The sequence below is a fragment of the Leuciscus leuciscus genome, assembly GCF_965113295.1.
Source record: "Leuciscus leuciscus genome assembly, chromosome: 17".
NCBI lineage: Eukaryota > Metazoa > Chordata > Actinopteri > Cypriniformes > Leuciscidae > Leuciscus > Leuciscus leuciscus.
In genome coordinates, this window is record NC_138741.1 from 15,954,556 (window position 1) to 15,980,902 (window position 26,347).

A 26,347-nucleotide genomic window follows, 5' to 3' on the forward strand; every position below is an offset into this window, starting at 1 on the left:
TTAATTCATGTAAAGTTACGTCTTTATTGGGGCAGGACATGACGGATTACGCTACGTGACTCCATGAGTTCGTCTCAATTTTTTAGAACCAAGCTGCATAAATAAACTAGGCTATATCAGGCATTCATGTCTCAAATCTCATTTCTGCATGTCTGTTATGTTAAATAAAGTTGAAAAATTAAAGCAAAGCAAGCAGAACATATGTTTTACCTGTGCACAGAGTTGTTGTTGACTGATCTCCTCAGACGCGGGCTGCAATGGCGGAATTCTCAAAACGGCCACAAGATGGCGCCGTTTATCGGCGAATCCGATATTACAAAACCGATACCCGATTATGGGAAAATGCTTAAATATCGGTAAAAATATCGGTAAACCGATACATCGGTCGATCACTACTTGATATGTACAGTTTTATGGTTTATATACACATTATCTCTAAATATTAAGCTAAATTCATATTTATCTGAAGACAACCAGACAAAATGTAAGTCTACAATGTGTGTAATAAATGCTAGTCTAGGTGGATGCTAGGAATTCAGTTTAGGTGCATGAATCAACAAGGCTCTGATTGCTAGTCCTGGTTCAGTCAGATTAATTTGTTCATTTCTTTGTGGTTTGAAGTACTATCACATTATTGTTATTATTCTCAATAATTTGTAAAAAAGAAGAAAAATAAAAGTCAAACAAGGAATTTTGCCTTTGATAGGTTTTAGGGTGTTGCTGACACTTGCAACATGGAGAGAGAGAGAGAGAGAGAGAGAGAGAGAGAGAGAGCAGCCAAGTGTCACAAAGCTCTGAAACACAATTCATAGGAAAGACGCACTTGATGTCTTGTCTAACATCTTATCTGAGTATTTGACTTCTAGCTGTGTTAAATGATATTATAAGCAATTGATTTCAGAAGAGTATGATTACATAAACTTGTGTTTATCTGACAACCTGTGTGGCCCAATTCAACAAAACAAAAGTAACATTTCCTCTCAACAAGAAACCACCCTAACAACAAATACAACAACAAATACAACAACTCCTCTACAAAGCAATGTGATTATAATACTGTGTGCACACTGACCGGCATCCATGTTGTATGTTCATCGGTTAAAGCTGCACTAGACGGAGTCGAGTTCGTGGTGCTGTTCGTCTCCTCTCTAGACTGAGTGGCATTCGCTAAAGTCTTACTGTGCTGCCGCTTGAACAGGTAGAGAGTCAATAACTGACTGACTTTAAACTTCCTCTTTTCTTTCTCCATCTCTTCATCCCTCCTCTAGCCAGGGCATTCCACCGTTACCCCCATCCGCCTGAAGTCGGGGCAGCCATAGACAATAAAACTCCCAGAGAGGGAGCGAGCAGGGTCTGGCCGTGCGTGTGAATGTGTGTATGGGACTGAGGGTGTGTGCTCTGCCCTGCTCAATAACTAAAGTGAAGTAGGCAGGAAGAGGAAGACACAGAAACCTGAAAACAGAACTGGTGAGAGAAAAAAAAGAGCGAGAGAGATAGAGATGGAGAGAACAAGAGAGAGAGAGAGAGAGAGAGAGAGAGAGAGAGGATGTGACAAAGTAATGCGTGTCATAAGTGGTAATGACAAAGATAGATAGATAGATAGAGGAAAGAAAATATTTTAACCCTTTTTATTATATATTATTTTTTTTTAACAATTATATTTCATCATTCAGAAGTTCTATTGTTTACCTTACTAACACATTCATTTTATCTTTGTGTGCGTGTATTAAAGAAAAAGGAAAAATATTTTTTTAAAATAAATTCACAAAAAGAATTCACAATTTTAAAAAAGAAAGAAAAGAAAAAACACCTGTCTGGGACTGCGTTAAAACCTTCTCCTGATACTCTATTCTGTATATGTTTTTCTCTAGCAAGTGCTTCTGGCCATTCTGCCAATGATTGAAAAAAAGAAAAAAGAAATAACAAATTAAATATACCTATACCGATTTTCATCTTAATTGATTGTACAGCTTCAGAGTTACGAGTTAGTCATACCCTCTATGGGTAGAATTTGCCGTCATTTGGCACGTGTCCTCATGCTGTCTATGGCTATATTCAGACAGGCAGATTTTATCCAAATTTTATCCAGATGGGTTTTTGAAAGTCTGGACAGCAAAAAAACACATGAAATCAGATTTAAAAAAAAAATCTGATTCAAACCACATATTTGAAACGCAATTCCAATCCGATTTATACAGCTCAGTCTGGACGCTCTGGCTGCTCGAATCGGATTTCAAACAGTCTTTTACGCAAAAACACTCTTAACTTTGCAAGGCATCTACGAATGGAAACTTGTTGCCAGCATAGTCTATAGCTGCTTTGTACAAAGTTTGGTGAAGATCAGAAGAACAGCCAATAGGAGAAGTTTGGAAAGGATTAGGAAAGGATTTCAGACCATCCCACCAAGTTTGGTGTCTCTACTAAGAAAATATAAGAATAATATGAAAACTGCAACAAATACAACAAGGATACAAATACAATATTGGACAAAAAACAACAAACAAATGAGAAAAAGAACAAAAAAAAAAAACTACACAGAGCCAGAAAAAGAATGTCTGTTTCCGTCGGGTGGACACTTAAATGCTCATCCTGTCCCATTATGCTTTGCTGATTTCCCCTCTCAGTGTTCTCCTCCCTCACCATCAACTGAGCTAAAAATACAGTGGTGCTTTAAAACACACAGGTTCTTCCTCTGGCCCTGAACACTTCAGCCTGATATACAAGAGGAAGTTATAATCAGAAGAAACAACAACCGACTGGCGGACAGCACAGAGTTTGTGGCAGGCCCCCACGCTCCTCTTCCTTTACTGTAAATCCTGTTAGATCCCAGCAGACAGACAGGGATAGTAGAGCTCAGAGGAAAAAATCAGGGATCTTACCTTCACGCTAATATCAGCAAACTCTCTCTCTACCCAGGTGATCTGTGACTTGAACTGTGTGTGGGGTTGGGAGGAAGAAGTGAACAGTAAATCAAACTGAGAACAAAATGAATCTTTTCTTTACACTTACACTCCTGTGCACTGATGAACCAGCTAAACATTCAAGACACTTCTCCCCACCAAAGTTTTGATAGTGGACTCAAAGGGATCATGTCATAATTATGAAAGCTTTCTGTGACACGAAAATAAAGATTGTCTAATTTACCTTCCGCACCAGTGGGTTTAAGAGTGTCAGTGAGTTGAACTCGAGAACTAGATCAGTCAGGTTAGCAAATTAATTGTTCAGACCAATTTGTGAAATGGATTGATTTAACAGTTCCCAATAAAAAGAAAGATTCGTTTACAGTTAAAGTTCAGATTCAGATTTCAATTTGGCCTGTTTCTCACACGGGGGCTGTTTACGCCTGACCACTTCATGAGTTTTCTCAGATCGGATCTAGCTATCTGATTTATCAAAACGATTCCATTTACACCTGGTCACATAAATGTGTTTTTGCAAAACGGATTTAAATCCGATCTTCAATTCCCACGCTATATGCAGATTTAACGGAGTGCACGTCACCGAAAGCAACAGATAATGAGCTGCATTTTATGATCATCAGCTAAAATTTCAAAATCAAAGACCGCAATAAGAGAGAGCAGCAACAGCCCTGGTAAGATCATTTTGTTTCTTTACTTTTAATGATGATGATTGTGTGTTCAGTGTCTGCGACTTACTTTCACTTTGATTTGCGATATTTTGCACGTTGGCTTAATGAATAAAGATTGTCTAATTTACCTTCCGCACCAGTGGGTTTAAGAGTGTCAGTGAGTTGAACTCGAGAACTAGATCAGTCAGGATGAGAAGCTCAGCTTCTCATCTGCGGTGATGCGTGTTGCAGTAGCGCCGTCATTTCTGGCTATAACATTACATATAGCCAATAACACGCTCTCACACATTTATTTTTTAGCATTGTTGGGAGAAGTAAAATTTACATAATGTGGTTTGAACAACCAGATGCATTTACACTTGGCCCAGACCACCTCCTGATTTGAGTGATTGGACTCAAATCAGTCTTGAATGCGTTTCGGAGGGCATTTACACCTGGTCTTTTCACGATCGGATAGCTATCCGATAACAGAATATGCATGAAGTGGCCAGTTGTAAACAGCCCCATAAAGCTATCATATGACTTTAGAAGACTTATAAATAGTAATATAGTAAATGAGAATGAAGAGTAAGTCTTATGGACCTAATAGAAAAAAGTCAGTCAAAACAGATTTGGAACAACTTAACGGTAAATAAATGGCCAAATACGAATTTTTGTGTTAACTATCTCTTAAAAATGCTGCACTGAAGAACTGAATATGGTCGTTCAGTGTTGAAACAAATTGTATCAGTCGAAACTTCCTGTTTCAGCTGAGGTTGAGAGAGAGAGGGAGAAACTTCTCTAATAATCTTTTTCTATAGTCAACAATGACCTTTAACACCTTTAACAGCTTACAGCTATGCACTCTGAAACGTATTTGATCTTTCACTTTACTTTCACTCTGCTTCAAAATGACCAATACCCACAACACAAATGGCGAAAGGGAAAACAGATGCACAAAAAGCACTTCCGCTGCTGTCATTAGACCAACATCTTATTTTGTAATAGCAGTGAGCACATCCATCTCTGTAAGCTCTCCAGTGCGTGCAAAAAAGATTCAAGTTTTCGACAAGATTTTTGAACTAAAAGATTAATATTAAAGTGAAACCACACAGGATTTAACACCCAATATATTTCTCGCAACACTGAACAACCCACGAGGTTTCAGGCTGCAGCTTTTTGCTTCGTAAAGCCGACATTTCCTGTTACAGAAATTTTCAAACCAGAGTTTGGTCACACAGAAAACTCATACTGAAACAGCTTACAAATGAGGGATGTGCCCACAAAGAAAAAGAAAAAAACTGTTAAAAAAAAAAAACATCTGTAGAATTTTAAACAAGAAAACTTCTTGAAAACACAAACACAACAGACCCTCTCACGTTCCCAACCACATCCGAAAGGAGCGGGTAACAGGCGAGATTATGTTTCCTGTCCCTCTCATCTCATGCCAAACAAACCCCTCTACTCTACATCTCTCAGTCCCCTCAGGTAAATGAAGAGTACACTTGCCTGTTGCATGCGTGGCTTGGTGCGAAAAATATGCCTCCACATCTCCACCCTGACCCATGTCACTGAGGACAGAGGCTGTCCGTCACAAAGCTCTCTGTCTCTCTCTCTTGCTCTCACACACAGACCTCTTGAGTCTTGAGAAATGGGGAAATGTCAAAAAACGCAAGGGTCATGTGTATTTAGACACGTCAACCTCACTCGATTCCTTTCTTCGTATTGACACAGACATGTTTCCACCGACGGCTTTAGCTGAGGAAGTAGTCGGGCATATCACCCCACCAACTTTTGCCATAACCAATATTGTACAACCACCACTTGTGCAATCTACGAGCATCTCCAATTGTTGAAGGGTTTTCATTTAATTTCTGAAGGTACGTTTACATGACAACGATGTTCTATAAATGGAAAAGTTTTTACTTTCTACAGATGACGTTATTAAAACGAGCCTAGTTATGAATCAACATTCAAAAGTTTAGGCAAAGTAAGATTTTTTTATGTTTTTGAAAGTAAAACAGTAATATTGTGAAATATTATTGCAATCTAAAATAACTGTTTTCTATTTTACTATATAGGCTACCTAGCCAATTAAACGTTAAGCATCATTACTCCAGTCTTCAATCACATGATCCTTCAAAAATCATTATAATATAGGCTATTGGTAATATGCTGCTCAAGAAATATTTATTATCACAGTTGAAAGCGGTCGTGCTGCTTAGAAATTCTGAAAACACTTTTTTTTCCATGTTTCTTCGATGAATAAGCAGTTCAAAATATATTTATATTTACAAAAAGATGCTCTCAACCTAATTAATATTCATGAGCCTTTACCGGCAAACTGAGAATATCGTGACCTCCCAACCACCACGTCTACACCTTCCCTACTCACCCGCAAGTTTAAAAAACAAAAACAAAATAACGCCCATGCTCAAGCAGTCCGCACTGCCCAACAACACGCCCGGACAAACTCGACAACCGAGTCTTCAATCAAAACCATCTGAATGCAACAGTCACAGCTCCGAGTGTTGCTAAGCAGCGAGCGCTGCGGAGTCTCTGCTCGAGAGCCGCGCGCGACTCGTCTCGTCTCTTTGTGTGGCCACCTGTTGCACTGGATTTACAGAACTGCTCATTTCTAACAAAAAAGACGCGCGTGCAGCTGGTGTGTGTGAGCGGAAATGAGACGCACTGGTCACGCCAATAAATCTGGCAAAAGGGCTCGGAGAGGCTTTAAAAAATAATTGGCAGACATGAAGTGAGACTTGTTTGAGCCTCTTTGATAAGTGAAAGGTGTTTATGAATATGTATGCCACACTCATTAACTGAGCGAATAAACATGAGCTTCTAATAGTCTGGTTGAGTCAGTGGTAAGTGGCCGAGCACTTCATAGTTTGAGAGTCTCTGAGAGGCACGCATTGTTCTAGTCGTGTCTCTCTATTGAACGAGCGAATACTGCAGTAAGGTTACTGGCCACTAAAGGGCAGCGCGGGTCTGTTCAATTAAATTCAAAAGGCTGTGTAGTTTAAGCATCATTTGTATATGTTTCAACATGTTTAATACATAAGAGTCATACATAAAAAAAAAGAGCTTCTGTAAAAAAAAAAATAGTTAAAGAAGCATTTTTTTTAACTACCTCAGAAATGTCACAGCAGCACAATACAAAACCAGTCCAAACACAGATAACACATGGCATGCACACTGATTTCAGAAGCCTTAAAGCTACACTGTGTAATATTTTAAGTGGATTTTTAGCAAAAAACACTTTGTTCTTTCAAAATTATACATTCTCATTAATGTGTAATCACTTCAACCAACTAATTAAGTATTCTCGTAAGTGTATAATCTGCAATTTAGAATACATACGAGCGAGTCGCTCGAATGGCGGAAGCCATGTTGCGCATCCATCTTGAAAATACATTAGACAAAGAGGGACATACCTGGAAATTCAAGCGTCGCCTTTCGCGTTTTTACACTCAGTGGCACCGTGACGAATGCGAGGGGGAGATTACTCATGACTGCCGGCAGATTTGAAATAATACGGCCACCGTAGGAGTTAAAACGCCCTTGAAATGGGAGGGGCTTGAAAGTAATATTCAGTTGGTAGTCATATACAATTTCAGCGCTAGATGGGAGAAAATCCTACACAGTGTAGCTTTAAAAAGGTAACAATGCAAACCGTAACACCGTAAGTCATCCTTTTAACTCCAAGTACTTGGATGAAGCTAACCTCCCTGCTTAAGTGAACAGGCTTGTCTGACACAGAAACTGAAACACAATAGGCTGTTAAAATGCAAATAAATTCAGAGAGTTTGGAGTGAGTCATGGCAAGTCTGGAGGGGCTAAATATATGCTGTTTCTAACAGAAGTAGAGAGGAGATTCCTCAATTAGGTTATCTTCCTCCAAATATTGTTTTTGCTTTTTATGAACTGTGTACCTAAAAAGGTTAAAAATTTTCAAGATTGAATGGAGACTGAATTTGCCATTGAATTATCATATTGGTCAACCAATGATCAAAATATTGTTGGGGATGCGTCTGCCTCAATGTCTACAGTGGTTGCGAGTCTGCTACACATTGGGTTTCATTTAGCTATATACAGGTGCTGGTCATAAAATTAGAATATCATCAAAAAGTTGATTTATTTCAAGAATTAACAGGTGAAACTAATATATTATATAGACTCATTACATGCAAAGTGAGAGATTTCAAGCCTTTATTTGTTATAATTTTGATGATTATGGCTTACAGCTTATGAAACCCACGAAATCAAAATCCCAGAAAATTAGAATATTACATGAAATCACACAGTAATTACACAGTAATTGAACCAGGTTTTGGTTCTTTTGGCAGTGTGGGCAGGTGCAAATCCTGCTGGAAAATGAAGTCAGCATCTCCATAAAGCTTGTCTGCTGAAGGAAGCATGAAGTGCTCTGAAAATGCCCTGGTAGACGGCTGCGTTTGCACCTGCCCACACTGCCAAAAGAACCAAAACCTGGTTCAATGACCATGGTATTACTGTGTAATTACTGTGTGATTTCATGTAATATAAAAATTTTCTGGGATTTTGATTTCATGGGTTTCATAAGCTGTAAGCCATAATTATCAAAATTATAACAAATAAAGGCTTGAAATCTCTCACTTTGCATGTAATGAGTCTAATATAATATATTAGTTTCACCTGTTAAGTTGAATTCTTGAAATAAATCAACTTTTTGATGATATTCTAATTTTATGACCAGCACCTGTACATACTCTGTAAATTATATTCATTCTGGCGAAAAATTGTGCCAGACTATCAGATCAAAATATTCGGACAGTTCTGTAACTGGGTCACATTTCAGATGCCCTTTGTTTAACCTCATTCATTTATGCACTACTTTCTAATTGAAATAAAATCTAACTTCCAGCCTTGACTAGCATCCCATTATTCATTATATTTCTATGAGTCAAAGGTGAGATCACGACCCCTGTGAGCTGTTCAAAGTCAAATAGCTTTTCAGGAAAAGACAGAGAACAAATAAACTATAATGAATTCTTCTGTCAGTTACACTTAGAGAGAAAGGGTCTATTAAAACAGTGATTCCCATCAAGGGGTACACACATACCACCAGTGGGGGATTAAGACTGACACCTAGAGTGGAATCGCTGGAATCTTATCGCATCGCGTCTGATTAGGACACGATGTCTGGCAGTAGATCACGCTTCCACAAGAACAAAAACAAATTAATAATTATAATATAATATTATGAAAATAATAAACTTTCAACAAAACATTCAGTGAATTTAGACCGTTCTGATGAAAGGGTATATAGGCCTAGGGCGAGAAATACGTTTGAGAATGAATCGCTTGTTTTAAAAAAGCGAAGAAAATATTTGCGTGGGGCACCCCTTGCCCAATTGCCCACATGGTTAATCGGCCTATGCCTACCACAAATACTGTACAGGTTCCAAAGACTTAGATATTGCTTTGTTAAAATGCAAAAACAAAAATTATGCCTAAAAACTAAAATGATCAGGAAAGACTTTCAGTTCTTTTAACCCCTTAACTGTCACGCTGCCGCATCACAAATCCAGAATCCATAATATTTTTCTATATATTCAAAACCTTTTCAGACCTTTTTTTCCTCATAAAATTTAATTGGTGTTATCTTTTGAACTCTTGGCATGAAAACAAACTGAGGTTTCTACCAATCTTTCATGATTTTTCATGTTTATTTCTATTTCAAAATAAAGGCTTAAACACATCTAATGAATATGAAATATTCTTGTTGCAAATTGATAAATTACTGCTCCTCTGTAATTTATTTTAAAAAACAGCCACCAAATATGAAAACTAGAGATTGTAAGCTTTCAAATGATATATAGTTTGTCAATATTACTTTGGTTACTTAAGATATTATTGTTCTAAATATATATGGGCAGGTGGGACGCTGACACTTTTTACAAACGCTACCGTTTTTTTCCTATTTTAAGCTGTGCCAATGACAAATATGGAAAGATATATAAATATGTAAAAGAAAAATAGCTAAACTTACAGTTAAATATATTTGCATACATTATTGCATCGTTAATATAATAAACTAATAATTATGATTTTTCATGGCCAAATCTGATTCCAATTTTTTTTTACAAGCAAATTAGCCGATTCTGTTTGCCAATTTTTTCTCCTTTAAGTAAATTTATTTGCTCTATAACAGGCAAACTGGCCTTAGACAAAAATATCTGTAGCCATTTGAAATAAGAGACAACTACTGCATTATCGCTGTACACAAAGCAGCGCTTATAAACACTACTTTATACGGAGGTAAGAGGAAAAGAAAATGCCATTTAAACTTTTCTGAAGACAGTCAGCTCCCTTCAGAGATATACATATAAATCCCCACCCCAAATTCAATACCGTATTTATATTTTTCTTCCAATATTCACTCTCAGAAAAAAAGGTACAAAAGCTGTCACTGTGGTGGTACCTTTTCAAAAGGTACAATTTTGTACCTAAAGAGTACATATTAGTCCCTCAAAGGTACATATATGTACTTCAAGTACATATCAAGTACTTAAGTACATAGTATTTAATATTATATAATAATCTTTTAGTTTCAATATGAATCATTGGAATAATGTGCACTAAATGAGGGCTAGTATAATTTACATCACATTTTAATATTAGTATCTAGCTATTTAAGGTGACACACCCTTTAGACTCATTTCAAGTACTTGAAGAACAGAGACTGAAAGAAATGGACAATATAAGAAAACAGAATTTTTCTTCACAAACTATTGCTTCAAGCAACAAAGTCCAGAATCATTTTTCATTTTCTCTTTGAGACATGGTTCATTTCATTGAGAGGAGGTGCAAAGGGTTTCAACCCGTGTTTAATTAGTGAATCAGTATTGCACCACTGCTGGCAATGACAGAAGCCCATTTGTAGGGTCTAGTGTCTGAGATTTGTGAATAAGAAAGTTACACACGGTCAGGTGTGAATGGAAGATTAGGGTTGTGGGGGGTGTCAGAGAATAATGGGAGTCATCGTAGAGATGAGGACAAGCAGAGTAACCATGGAAACTGCTGTCAGGATGAAGACCGGTTTGAAGACTAGAGCCATGGGAGCATCAGATCTCAGGCTCTATAAAACGATATGCATGTATAGTAATTTACATGAATTACACACGTACACATTCAGTCTGTTTCCAACGGAACACAGAACCAGAACAAGCTGGACTTAGTAAGGCTGGTTAGACTTCTTTTATAAGAATACACGTAACTGGTGTCCGTACACCTGTGCAAAAGAAAAAACCAGATGACCTTAATACTTGCGTCACACACGGACTCTGGACACGTTTAAAGATGTGACATGTTTTATGTGCATACAAAACCCAGAAAAAACTGATAAACGCGCACACACACTGAGATTATTGATGTCCATCAGCACAAGAGCACAGTTGATTAATTCATAAAGCATGTTCTGTGGAGGCCTGTTCAACCCAGGACACCTTACACCACGTGTCAATCTCTCCTTTATACAGTTACATGTTTTTCTTCAGGGTACCAAACAACTGTCTGCCCCAGCTGGCTGGACAATTAAACAATAAAAGAAGACCAGGGCTCATTAATCATGAACCCAGTGGTACACAGAGAAGGAGACCATGGACTTTTATTTTAAATGGATGTCAATGGAGGAGAGGCTTCACTACACTGAATAAACTGCTCTTGTGGGAAAACGGCTTATCTAATGAATTGACAGCCCATCGGCTAATCTTAAACATAAAAACTCCCCCTGTAGTCAATAATTGTATCCCTTAAAACTCATATTTGATCACCAAAATGACATATTTAAACGTTTTTTCTTGTGAAAAGAAAATTCTTCATGCCTTAAAATAGACTGAAATGTAACCCTATACCATCCCAGTGGGATCCCTGAAATCACTGCAAACTTCTGGAATCATGAAATGTAATGAATTTAATTGTAGTAATAATTATTTGATGTTACTAGCTACTATGAGTTAGCCTGACTACGTCAGACTTCCTACTTCCGCTAATTTCATTTCGCTCCTGTAGTCAGTCTGAGATAGCAGCCTATCTTTCAGTTTTCCACCGGCCTGAAAACAGCCGGGCCAATCAACGAACAGAGGGCGGGCTGAGAGCCGTGACGTAGACGCTGATGGTACCGTGGAAGCGTAGATTTACTTCACATAATCTCCAAAAGTCATTCACAGCCATGTTCACTCCGATATTTCGCTCGATGGTTTAGTTTTTGCATCATACATGCGTTTACAGTGAAAGTTAGATGCGGCTGAGCATGCGCATAACACACGCCATAACCAAACGTTATGTGATTGGCTTACGGGTAACCAATGATTTTAAACTTCAGACAAGCGCCCCCCCGCGAGAGAGAAAACACTTCTCTATTATGCCCTTCCAGACTCTGTATACGAAGCAAAGTGAAGTAGCAGAGTCTGGTATTACCAGGCTAACTATGAGTGTCCATGGTTTCAAATCGCAAAACTAGAGCTAGGGAGCCTTCGAATACTGTTGTGGATAACGGAAGCCTTGGAGTCAAAAAGGTTGAGAAACACTGCTTAAAAGGATGGAAATTCTGTCATCATTTACTTAACCCTCAAGTCATTTCAAACTTTTATGAGTGTATGAGATTTATGCATGTGTGATGGCATACAGACAGATCAGTGTTGATTCTGTGACTCACTGCTATATTGACTTTAGTTGAATCAACACAGCTAGCACAGCAAGTCATTGTTAACCTAGGCACAACCTTAAAGTAATCACCAATAATTCAAACAATATCTGGTGTGATTACACTTTCAGCATGTGGAACACACCTCAGCACAGATAGCAGCAATAAAGGGTAATGATTAATCCACTCAATCTTCAGCTTTGACCAGGGTAATCTGAGAGTAGAAAAACTGAAAGCGGAAGGGAAGATGAATAAGACATTGTAAAGCAGAGGCACAGTATTCTGTTCACGAAAAGGGCAGTAGTATAAGAGCTCAGGTAGAGTTAAACTGCTACATGCTCACACCTGAAAGGAGTGTCTGAAGGTCAGCCAGGAGCAGCAGCGTCTTGAGCAGTTAAACAACTGATGGATGTGAACTACAGACGGGCACCTTCAAGCCTGGCTGACTTTTGTCATTTCTCCAGGGCTGATGATAAATGGAACAGAGTTGTGTGTAATTTAAAACACTGCCGCAGTACAGTGTGTTTGTCACTTTAAAATGACAAGTAAACAGTGAGCGGCAGAGCCTGAGAGGAAGTCTTAAAGGAACAGTTCACCCAAAAATTAAATGTCATCATTTACTCAGCCTCAAGTCGTTTTGTGTTTCACAGAAGAAAGAAAGTCATACAGGGTTGGATTGACATGGGTCGTTGTTGATGCAAGTGGACATTTTGTGAGACCTTGCATTTGTAATGCCATTTTCTATAGAGGAGCCTGGTATGTGCCAGTGCCAGTGCAACAATACTTCCTTCACACACAAAAAAAACATGCTGCGTCTATGAATGAGGTGATTACTTTAAAAACACTTGTTTGTAATTTTTACAGAAATATTCAGTAAAAATGCTACAATAAAAACCTGTAATTTGTCCATTAGGGGGTTTTGCGTTACATTTTCTGTTATTTAGTTAATGTTTATTGCATTATTTTATTGTATGTCATGTGTTTGGTTACACCCTTGTGTTTTATCTGTGTGTATGAATGAGAATATGTTTTATGGACAGGCCACTTATGATGAACTCCATGTAGCATTTGATTGTGCCACCTGTATTATTATAGTGAATGTCAGTAAATTTTAATGTATACTGTATACTGTAATACCAGAAACATTGTCACAGCGTTATATTTAATGTTGCATAAGTAATAGCTAAAATAACGAACAAAAATAATGAATCAAAAGGCATTTTTTATCAAATACTATGTATTCAGACATACTACTCTTTTGGTAGTAGCCTCTAAGTAGAGATCGGTTTGCTGTTTTTGTCCAGTAATGACAGCAGGGTCACAAGAAAGTTCAACCTTCGGGCCAGACAGCTGTGGAAAAAATAAATATAGCTTCAACTCCTACAGATGTCTGAATCTATTTCTGCCTCCACACACCATCTGTCCTGCATGAATCTTCTGATCACATGGAGCGCTGCAGCCAAAAAGAGATATAAACAGTCATCTAATATCTAACAGCACAACCAAATGAACAAAACAAGCCTCTCGCATTAAAAATCTGCATGTTTATTTTCTACAGAGTAACAAAACAATGACAGTTGCTAACAAAGCCATGTGATGAGCCAATTGGGATTATAACAGAATAACTAATCAGACGGCAGATTCAACCAATAAATTCAAACCAATAAATTCATTAAACATCTTACTTTTGAGGATTTAAGAGACGTTGGAGGTTATACTGACTTAAATCCTAACTTAATCTAACTTTAACTAAAAAGTTATTTACAATAGTTTTTAACATCATTTTTTTTTAGGAATTCAAATTCAAAAGTTTTGTCAATCTGAAGAAAAAAAGATAAAACACTTCAGAATAAAGTCAAGAATATTTTTTATTCCCAAAAACATTTCTTAAGTTAGAAAATAAGAAGAAAATAGAAGTTAAGAAAAGTTTTATTCTTAAGAATGTTTTATAAATCTGGCCTCAGGACTCAAATTCAATGAAGAAGAAAAATGAAAGTTATTTTACTGTAAAATTAAAATACTAATAGTTATGTAATATGTACATCATAACTCAGCCATAGTTGATTCGTCAGCTAAATGCCGGTCCCAAGCACGGATAAATGGGGAGGGTTGGGGAAAGCAATGGTGAACTACCCTGTTAAAAATATTTTAAAAATACCAGAATACCTAATGGCAAGTTTTCAAAGTGCTTGCCAATATCAGATGGATCAACGAAAAGACCTGTGAATACCAGAAAGATCTGTATGTGTGTTTTATTGACTACAGCAAAGCTTTTGACAGTGTTGAATATGACAAGCTCTGGGTGGCTCTGCTTGACCTTGGCAGCCCAATTCATCTGATCAAGTTAATTAGATTGCTGTACAATGTGTGAATGGCAAGTTGGGGATATTTTGGGGATATTTAATTTAATTTTATCAATCAATAAATTCCTCTTGAAACAAACTTTGTTGTATTATTTTAATTTAATACTGTGAAGCTGCTTTGATACAATCTGTATTGTGAAAAGCGCTATACAAATAAACTTGACTTGACTTGACTTGACTGTACACCAATCAGGAAGCAACAGTGCGGGCACACTTCATGGTGAAACAGATTGGTTCAGGATCGGCAAGGTCGTGGTGTGAGGATCGGGGAAAGAACCACCAACAGTCTGAGACGAAAGGGAAGAGGACCTGATACATTTAATCTTGAAAATCAAGAAAGTAAAAAAATGGGGCTGCACCGTATAAAAAAAAACAGAGAACATTCGACAGCAAGTAGTGGAGAAGTTAAATTTTAAATCAATGGCGAAGAAATTGCACCAGTTCAGGATTTCATCTTCCTTGGATAAAAAATTGACAGAGATGGAAAATCCACAGCTGAAATCAAGCGCAGAGTCGCATTGGGCCATACTGCAGTGGTTAATATGAATAATATCTGGAAGAGCAAAGATATCACTCCAACTACCAAAAGCATATTAGTCAGAACCATCACATTTCCCACGACGTTGCTTTAGACATTAAAGGGATAGTTCACTTTTAAATACATTTTTGGTATGTTTTAGCTTACCTCAAGGGCATCCAAGATGTAGGTGTCTTTTTTTCCGCAGTAGTTTCAATTTTTATATTTTTAGGTCAAACCGTTCTTGTCTGTCAGTCATATAATGCAGGTCTATGGTCATTATCTCAAAACACAAGCACAGAGTCCAAATTAAAACAATTCCCCATCGTCCAAATTAAACAATTCCCCATCGTAAGTACACATTGATGGCCTAAGACACGAAACGAGCGGTTTGTGTGAGAAAACGAACAGTATTTATATTGTTTTTACCACTTATACGCAGCCATGTCCGAGTGATCTGATCTGACGTGTACGCAGACTGGTGCATAGATATATACACTAGATGTCACCTTAAAGACATTCGTTCCAATGAACTGCCGTAGACAAGGCGACATCTAGTGTGTATATATCTATGCACCAGTCTGCGCACACGTCAGATCAGATCACTTCGACATGGCTGCGTATAAGTGGTAAAAACAATATAAATACTGTTCGTTTTCTCACACAAACCGCTCGTTTCGTGTCTTAGGCCATCAATGTGTACTTACGATGGGGAATTGTTTAATTTGGACGATGGGGAATTGTTTTAATTTGGACTCTGTGCTTGTGTTTTGAGATAATGACCATAGACCTGCATTATATGACTGACAGACAAGAACGGTTTGACCTAAAAATATAAAAATTGAAACTACTGCGGAAAAAAAGACACCTACATCTTGGATGCCCTTGAGGTAAGCTAAAACATACCAAAAATTAATTTCAAAGTGAACTATCCCTTTAAGAAAGGTAGATAGAAGGAAAATTGATGCATTAGAAATGTGGTGCTGGCAGAAACCGTTATAAACACCATGGATATAGCCAGGAAAACAAATAGAGAAGTACTGGATCGAATACAAACAGGGATGTCACTAGAAACGGAAATCACTAGACTACAGCTGACTTATTCTGGCCATGTTATGTGTGGAAACTCACTAGAGAAGTCAGTAATTTTGGGAATGGTCAGTGGAATCAGAAGAAGGGAATGGCAAATAACTCACTGATGCCACACCATCAAAATGGATACCAATATGAACATTAAACAGTTGAAAGAGGCAGTGCTCAACAGGATAGCATCGAGAATGCTTGTCCATTAGGTCGGCGAGGGTTGGACTCGGATACGACTGAATATTTACATAATCTTCATTTTCAAACGCTATCCCATTAAGCTTTTATTTTGACGGGTTGCTGGCAAATAAATAAATGCACTGCGGTATCAGAGTGAAGGCACTGTATGTTCACTTACACGCCTGCAGCTCACAGCATCTGGAACGGCTTGAAATACTGTATTCAAAAATACACGTGTAAATGACAAGCTTCACTCTGAAACCAGTAGCAGTAGCACATATACAGTATTTACTTCATTATTTCTGGCTGAAGCTGACTTCCTTTAACGGGAGTCATAGATCATGACCAGATGGTTTCAATCCCTGGCCTGCAAACTTGACCAGACCATCAGCAGTTATGGCAGATCAGACAGATTAAATGGATAATCAACATGAAATCTATTTAAGGTCTATTAGTTTAAAACCACTGCAACAAGCTGAGCCATCATAAGCTGATGAGGCTGCAAGTGTTTCTCCCCCTGCAGTAGTCCAGTTGGAGACAAATTTATACAAGAAATCTTAGCATAAACAAATTAATATTTTATCAAGAATATATATCCACAGCTGTGACATTGAGTAATGTAAAACTAATAACAGAATAAACCTGAAAGAGAATATTTAAACAGTGCAAGAGGCTGTGCGAGGGAAAAATATATAACTAGGCTACTGGAGAAAGAGCGCGGGGTGGGGGAGGGGGGTGGACTTACTTTTTCTATGTGGACATCAATAGCTGGAAGATTCTCTTTATTTTACAGTGAATCACCACAAATGGTGAACAATAGTCACTGCAAAAAGGTACACACAAACACTTTTCTCTCCTTCACACATTTGAAAGAGATTGAATTACCCCCATTTTTATTCAAATGTAGAAAAATAATTTATTATGAGATGCTGGTAAATGAAGCATCGAACACTAGAGGTTTCCTGTTAGTGATCTCATGAGTCATGCAAGTGATGTTGAACTTCTAAAGAATGAGTACTCAAAGCATTAAAAGCAGACACCTGCAAGGTTTCTTTTGTATTCAGTAGACAGCTGTTTTATCTACAGTGATTTAAACTTCTGTTCAAAAGTTTGGGGTCAGCCAATTTATTTATTTTTAAGGAAATGAATACTTTTATTCGGCAAGAACGCATCAAATTCAACAAAAGTAACCGTTTTTTTTTTTTTAAACACTTTACATTGTTACCAAAAACCTTTATTACAAATAAATGCTGTTCGTTTGAAATTCATATTCATCAAAGAATCTTGGAAAAAATGTCCCAGCAAATCCGCAAAAATATTAAGCAGCACTGTTTTCAACATTGATAATAATAATTAATAATAAGTTGTTACATTTATATAGCGCATTTCTAGGTACTCAAAGCGCTTTACATGGAAGCGGGGAATCTCCTCAACCACCAGGTTATAACCTTTCTTATAATAATAAGAAATGTTTCTTATCAGCAAATCAGCACATTAGAATGATTTCTGAAGGATCATGTGACTGAAGACTGGAGTAATGATGCTGAAAATTCAGCTTTGCATCACAGGAATAAACTACATTTTAAAATATATGAAAGGAAATTGGAAATATTATATGCTGTTTTTAGTTTACTTTTGATCAAATAAATGCAGCCTCTGCGAGCATAAGAGACTTCTTTCAAAAATAATAAAAATACCAACCCAAAACCTTTGAAAAATTGTGTATTTTGAAAGTATATAGATATATTATTTATTTGTATTTTTTTTTTTTTTTTACAAAACATTCATACACAATAACATACCACCCTAAACAACCAGATTACTGTAACATATTATGCCACAAACTAGATGTAGCTCCTTTTCCCTCCAGCCATCTGTCTCCAACTCCTTCCCTCTCAACATATCAACTGTTAAAAAACACGAAGAAAATGTGCTAAAATGAGAAAAAAAGTGTTAATGATAGCAAGAGTAAGAAATCTGTTTGAACAGGCATCGTATTAGTTCACTCAAGTATTCTGCACTGCAGTCAGACACATTAACTGAAGCTCACGCAGCACAGAACACTGGCGTGATGTCACACAAGATGATGTCATCCTGCTGGGAGAAAGGGAGAAATCCTCGCTCTACGCTGACGACATGGGCAAAATGTGGCAGCAATTTGCTGCAGTGCACAAGAGGGGAAAAGACGCCAGTCTATTAAAAGAACCAACTCTAAAGAGTGAGACACGGATGGTTCAAATAACCTGACAGACTGAGAAAGAACAGGAAAAAAACATACATAAGAGTAAAGAGCAGGTCATATTTTCCCTGTGTTTGCAATGCTGAGTAACACCACAGAAGTCTCTTGTGCTGAAACATGTCTGAAATGACTCACATGTGCAGGTGTCAGCACAGCACTTCTGGCGTCCTGGATCAGCAACAATATGAATGGACACCGAGCCAAGCCGCACAAGACAAGAAAACAAGCTAGTGCAAGTATATACTAGATGGGTATTTCCTCAACTACAGTCCCTTTTAGACCTGTGTACTTGGCGCAATTTTAAGTTTAAGCAAACATTTCTACACTCTTCTGTGTGTGTGTTCATGTGTTTTGAAGGAGGCGTGGCTTTGGAAAGCGCTCTGAAGGGATTGGCCTGGATTTTTGAATATAAATGCAGCCTTGGTGAACATACACTTCTTTCAAAACATTAAAAATGATTAATAATTGCATAATAGCCTAGTTAATTAATAGCAGTAATTACCATCTAAATGCATGTATGCCACCTCGTGCAACATTAAGAGGTCTGAGTAAATTTGATGCTATATGTGTGCTGTATCACTGTATTTGCAGTGTAAAAATGACATTAGACACACAGTTACATTTTAGTTGTCTATAGATTAGAAGGTAGAAATAAAACATGAAAAAACGACTTAAACTCGACTGGTTAAGAGGTTGCCGCCCTGTCTAAAAGCTGGAAATCTGTACCTGATGACATCTCTCTACTGATCAAATCCTTTATTTTCATCTTTAAATCCCATTAAAGACCAAATCCAGTTCAGTTCATGTCTTTCCTTGTCTCAAATTGTCTTTTGGAGTGGGACCTGTGTGTTCGCTGTCCTTGGAGGCAGCTGATGATGCTGGAATGTAAAATATCTCCTCCCAAAGGCAAGTCCGAGCAGGATACACGCTCAGATTCTGTTAAACAGAGCATGATCACATACACACACAGACTGTCCTGGAGTCACAGCTCAGGATATGAACACAGACTGCTTGGAGGTCCTTTCAAAGTGGATCATAATTGCAGCAGGAACACACACACACACACTTGCACACACAGACACACACGCTCTGTTGTTAGGATGGCAGGCGATTTGTCATTTTCAAGGGAGCGATTACTAAGACTGAGTGAGCGAGTATGACCTGTGCTCACAGTGAACATTCAAACACACAGAGCATTAACTTACTCTACTGAACCCCGGCTTGCCTGCCTTGTCACCATGGTTACACATCACCATGCTTACACAACATATACATACATCGTGTCAGATCCAAACCACAAATACATAAAATGCTCTGCTTACATACCAGCTTGACTCTAATATGTAGGGTCTATTGTTCTGTAATGTTCCTGCAGTGCTTCTTGAGTATTTGAGAAAGAACAGAATTATCCCATAATGAAATGATTGTATCAAATTGTAATACCATGAAAATATACCATGCTACATTATATGATTACCATAACCATGGGCTTTTTCCCCTAAGGAGGAAAAAAATTTGATGGAAAAACAATCCACAGTACAAAAATAAAACAATGCAAATGTTACGAAATATGACATTAAAAAGTCTAGGGCTGTAACAACTAATCAATAAAATAGATTACAATCAATAAAAATAATAATCAATGAATATCGATTATCGATTAGTCACAACTGTGTGCTGTGCATGGAAACCATCCACCAGTCATGTCCCTTTACAGTAGTTTAGTCATTTTAACTACTGCTTTAAAGTGCTAAGCAATCTGTTGTTGCTTTTTTGGTTTAGAATATTTTAACTCTTTTTTTGAATAGCATAGCCTACATAGACATATTCACTATATTTGTTTTCATAGCCTTTATATGAAAAAGAAAAAAACATGTACAAAATAAATTTCACATTAAATGTGCAGTAAGCGATTTCTGGTAAATGCTGATATTTGAAATCACCAAAACGAATGCGCCTTGTGTGTTTTGGTAATTGGTCTGATCCACTTTTCAAACGCATTTTTCAAAAATTGCTTACTGTACCTATAATGCAGAACCTAACCTTTAGGTTAAAAGTGAAAATTAAGTTCTCTGAGAACTTTATTATCCCCAAATACCTCCCTGGGCTCCTTGAACTCCAGTTTGAACCCCCCTCCTAGTCCACACGTACACAGTTTTTCCTCCTTCATTTTAAGAAAAATAAATAAATAAAAATCACGTCCACACAAGCGCAGTTTAAAAAAAATGTCCGTCCACATGAAAACGCAAAAACACGCTATGAAGCGCTGTCAAGAGCATGCCAAACCAACAGGTGTCGATATAACCCTAACCGTAAAGTCACGTTGGCCAATCAGAAGCCTGAAAAAAAGGTTATTACCGGTTTTGGTACTAGGCTTACAACATGTTGTCATAAGCAGTGATCTGCGTAGTATTGCATTCTGACGCCTCTGTTCCGCAATATAATGGGTGAACTGTTATTATAACCCTGTTAGCATGGTTATTAGCAGCTATATTTTGGCTACGTCCGCCACACTGCACAGACTCGCCTCATGTAAACAAAGGAGATAGCGGCGCACAGTCTGACGTCAAACAAAGGAGATAACAGCGCGCACTCTGACGTCACAAGCCAAAATCTCCGGTTTCATCCTCTACACAACAACAACTACATCCAGTTTCTAAAAACCTTCACTCTGACAGGAGTTTTCAAAAAAGTTTGGTTTCAGCGACCGGATACTGCGTGTGGACGGACGGCCAAAAAATACCTGAGTTTGTGTGGACGGGGCCAAGGAAGTTAAAAAGAAAGTACTTTCAAGGTACTTGGCTGTGATGTTGCATCACATTTAATACTTGCTTTCCGTCAGGACAGACAAAATGCTCATCGTGTTAGATGGGGTGAAACCTGAAATTCCTGGCAAAGCCCTCGGACATCGGTCATGCAGATCATATTATATATGGATGTTTGAAATCCTGTGTGTTTCTGTTTCTTTGCTACTCAGACTAACATGTTTGTGGAAACCGCACTCTGCACTCTGTTTATAGAGTAACCTTAGTTCAAGAAATAACAGATTTTCCCCCTAATATGCCATACAGACATCTTAATCCACAGAACTGTGACATGTGGGGTCGTTAAATCACAGAGTAATCTCACAAATACACTCACTAAACTTTAAGTGGAGGCAGTTACCACAGGTGCTTGTGTTCATTTACTTGTACGGTATCAACAGAAAACAAAAGATGGGTCAGTTCACCTATCGCTCTTGTAGAGTGTTTACATGCACTATAATTTCCATCAATCGAAATGAATTCAAACCGACTTTAGATTCTATAAGGTCTGACTACATTAAGCCTAAATGTTGCAGGCCAATTCATATAATTGTTTACATGTGCATTACATATAGGCTATTATTAACAAAACTTCAGTGTATGCGCAGTGCACATTCGCAGTGTTCAACCCAGAGAAAGCCACGCGATGTCGTCACCAGAGATACTGCAAGCATAACTGCTGTTTTTGCAATGATGACACATCCTAAATGAAAGCTGACATATGTCAGAAGAGCTTTTGTAACAAATGTTTAGAAAAAAATATTAAATTAATTATATGAATGTATCTCTGAAGGAAACCGACTGTTTTTAAGAAGTCCGTGTAATGCCTAATAAAGTAGTGTTTGTAAGCGCAAGGAAACAGCTCCATAAGCACCACCTACTGTCAGAGAGCGGTTTATCATTTTATACAACTTTTTTTGTCAACTGAAATTTTCATACCGTTTCATCTCTAGCACAGAAATATCTACAGAAGCAACTCCTGCTTCAATGGGCCGTGTGAGAGACTATTTTCACTCACAGGACACAGCGTGGAAGAAGACATTGCTCTGGCACCTGAACATTTGAACAAAGTTGTATTCCATAGTAGCTGGTTAAATGTTGATTATAAGTAAGCTGACCTTACAAGAATAATTTGTGCTGTGTCTTAGTTTTGAAAATCAGAAGAAATGACTGAATGTCAAACACACAATTTGCATTTAGGTGGCATTTCAAGCTTATATTCCTCAATTATTAAATGTACTTATAGGTGATTAAATCCATTCTTTTTCCTGAGACATACATTTAAATTAATTACATTTAAAATAAACATGTTACAGTTTATGTGTATTAGTAATGTCACAACAATAAAAAAATTAATTCAAAGAGGCAACTTTACACATGGCACATTTTCCCCATAAAGTGCAATGACCTCAGCCCTCCAATGCTGTTCTTTAATGCTCTACTATAAGCCAGCAGGGTTTTACAAGGGTCATTCCAAGTGAAAGGAGACTGGTTAAAGAGCCCAAACACACACACACGCTCAAACATGGACACTCATGTTGAGTGTGATAGGTTTGGTTAACTGAAGGATTGTATGGAGAGGGCAGGAGGTCAGAGAGCAAAGCCATGTAATCCTCACCATGAATCAACAGAAGAGCTTGAATAAATGCAGAATTACCAGAGAGGAGGACAGCAAGAGCATATCTCGACAGCAAATAGAAGAAAAGACTAAACACATACAACAGCAATATCTTACACGGGGCCAAAACAACCTTCACCCCCAATATTCCCAATATAAGTGGTTGACCAATATGGGTTTAAATGCACCAGGGTAAAACAATGTTTTTTGGGTATGTACTATGGTATGGTTAAATGAGGGAATGTTTGAATGAACGCGCTCAACATATATGTCTGTGATTGGCCATTGTGTTCACGCGCTCAACATATATGTCTGTGATTGGTCATTGTGTTCACGCGCTCAACATATATGTATGTAATTGGCTACAATGATCAATGCTTCAAAAACATGTCCTCACTGAGCGCTTGCACAGATCAGAGTCCTGCAACGGGTCGCATAAAAGTGGCTAAAACGGGTGGATTGTGACATTCCTAAAATTCACGGGCGGGGACGCGGTCGGATAATGAACTCCTTGGAGGCGGGTAGCGGATGAAAAATATGTGCAATATTTTGTATGTCTAAATTACCAGCATTACACATACGCAAATATGTGTTTTAGTCAGGCCATCCTTAAAAATATTCTTGTTTGCCGTAACCCGACCGACCGTCAATTTAGGACCGACCCAATTTTATTTTTTTCTCCCCTTTTAGTCCGACCAAGTTGCGACATTAAATGTCTCTGTACTGTAGGGTAATAGGCCTATGTGTTGTAGCCCAGTCATTAAAAAACGATTTAGTTTCATATTCATGTTTAAATAAAATAATATACTTCTTTTTTTTTTCTTTTTTTTTTTGATTATATGAAAAGTGAAAAGCATGAATAAGATAAGATGATCCCGAATATCGTGAGACAAATGGAGTGGGCAGACATGATTTTGACCACTTCATTAAGTTTGTTAAGCCTTTCTTTAAAGTGAATTTCGTTTTGTATTAATTGTATCTTAATTTTAATCAATGTTTCATCTACCAAATTCATGGATTTAATAAATAAGAAGTAAATATAGCAGGCAGGCAATATAATCAGGACACGGCCGGAGGCGCCCGCGCGTGAACTGATCGTCTCTTAAATGAACCGAAACTCATCGTATAAGCTACTTGCCTCACAGACCTGAGAAATAGAAAGCATGAAATGTGTACTTTTAAACAAAACAATTCAAAACGAAATAAAACAGACTGTTCTCTGCTTATAATCCGTATGAAATGTGCATTTCTCTCTGGCGTGTTCACTACTGTGAAGATCGCGAGTCAGCATCGTCATCTTTGACACAGAAAACACTTGCTTATTAATAAACAATTGAAATGTCTCATTGATATATTTGACAGGCTTATTAATAATCATTACTTTTCCCAGTTCTTTGTGACAGCTTTTAGGTGCATTATTGGCAGCGCACCCTTATGTTACATGAACGCGTCACCTGTGTGGTTTATCGCGGGCACGGGTCGTGTAACGGGCCAAATATTAACGAGTCTGGGCGGGTGCGGATTTAATTTTGATATTATCACGAGTGACGGGTCGGATCTGGTGCTGAACTTTGCGGGTACGGGCGGGGGCGGGTCTCCAAAAATTGACCCGTGCAGGACTCTGGCACAGATACACACAGGAGCATTTGAAAGCAGACATCTAGCAGCGGATCCCTAATATATCCACTGATAGACGCCAGTTTTCAAAGCTCCTGTGTGTACCTGTGTAAGCGCTCATCTACCATATAACCTTTATTTCGCTAATAAACATCTAAATAATTGCAGGTCTATGGAAATATCTATGAAAATTTCAATATCTAGACCGACAAAAACATGATTAAAAATGTATGATAACATGCCAGATGAGATGGACTCGGTAATTGCGATGACGTATTCATTGTTTTGTTTATTTTTCTGACAACGTTTGCGTATTCCAACGAATATTCCAGCTTGTTCCATTCTCTTCAGTCTTTAGCTTATCAAACAACACATAAGCCTAAAACTTTTAAAATTGTTGTTTAAAATTATTATATTTATGGGGAGTTGATAGACCCCGGTCATTTATTTCTGTACACCATTTGAAAACATTCGATTTTGTAAATTGACTTTGTCTGTTGTTAATATTAATACTGTTGTTATAAATAAAAAGAGGCAACTGGGATTATTAAGATACACTAAAGTAGTAATGTTTTTTCATTCAGGCAGTTTAGAATGTTTTTATTTTATTTAATTTTTTTACATTTGTTAGAATTATTTTTTTACATGCTATATTTGTTACCTGTTTGTTTACCTGTACCTGGTCAAATATTTTATTTTAAAAAATACACTTTTTAAATAGTGCATTATATTTTAAAAACAATTTTGCACTCTTTCAGACTCTATTTATTGATGTAGAAGTGCGTTTTGTTTTGTATGCAAGTAGGGAATGATATTGCAAAAATTACAGAATTTTAAAAGTGTCAAATAAAACACTGTTATAATAGTCAAAAACATAAATAAAACAATAAATATTGGTTCTGTATATCGGTTATCGGGCACATAAACATAAAAATAATTCAATAAAATCAATATTGGTTGATCTCTAGATGAGAATATTTTTTGTGTCCAAAAAAAAGACAAAAAAATAACGACTTTATTCAACAATTTCTTCTCATCCGTGTCAGTCGCTGACACTGTTCACATGAGCACCACGACGCATGTGTGGTGCTGACGCAGGAGCCGGCCAATAATGAGCCGGTGTTCTGATGTAGAACCCGGAAGCGTTGAACTGTGTTTATGATGTGAACCGCATCAGAGACTGACACGGAAGAGAAATTTTTTTTTGAATAAATTGTCGTTATTTGGGTTTTTTTTGCACACAAAAAGTATTTTTGTCGCTTCATAACATTAAGGTTGAACTAGTAGTCACATGGACTATTTTAACAATGTCTTTACTACCTTTCTGGGCCTTGAAAGTGGTAATAACGTTGCAGTCTATGGCTGGTTCAGAAAACTCTAGGATTTCATCAAAAATATCTTCATTTGTGTTCCGAAGATGAACGAAGGTCTTAGGTTTGGAATGACATGAGGGTGAGTAATTAATGACAGATTTTTCATTTTTGGGAGAACTAACCCTTTAAGCCTGTGATTTGCAAGAAATTAGACAGATCCCGAGAAACACGCTCTCATCCACAGACCAGGGTTCAAACACGCTTCAGGCTAAGGGCATCAGATAACATCAGTGCCGGGGAGCGCCACAAAGCGGCCGAGACTGCTGAAAAATTGATGAGCAAGCACAAGAGTT

The 26,347-nt window shown here is 37.6% G+C and overlaps 1 protein-coding gene across 7 annotated transcripts in view; it reads right to left on the reverse strand.

Moving 5' to 3' along the window:
* The window catches only part of rps6ka1 (ribosomal protein S6 kinase a, polypeptide 1), a 68,452-nt gene that overhangs the window by 15,079 nt on the left and 27,026 nt on the right, over positions 1 to 26,347 (reverse strand). Inside the window, exons 1-3 of one of the 7 annotated variants that reach the window (XM_082142527.1) lie at positions 19,369 to 19,393; positions 5,078 to 5,211; positions 2,880 to 2,933 (exon numbers count right to left, since the gene is read on the reverse strand). The exons of 1 other annotated variant lie outside the window; for it this stretch is intronic. In XM_082142527.1, the coding sequence (XP_081998653.1) occupies positions 2,880 to 2,933; positions 5,078 to 5,211; positions 19,369 to 19,378 (198 nt within the window). In that variant the 5' untranslated portion in view covers positions 19,379 to 19,393. Of the gene's footprint in view, positions 1 to 1,072; positions 1,424 to 2,879; positions 2,934 to 5,077; positions 5,294 to 5,963; positions 6,016 to 19,368; positions 19,394 to 26,347 lie in introns of those variants that run through there. 5 more of the 7 variants (XM_082142528.1, XM_082142530.1, XM_082142533.1 and 2 more) reach the window with 5 other exon arrangements.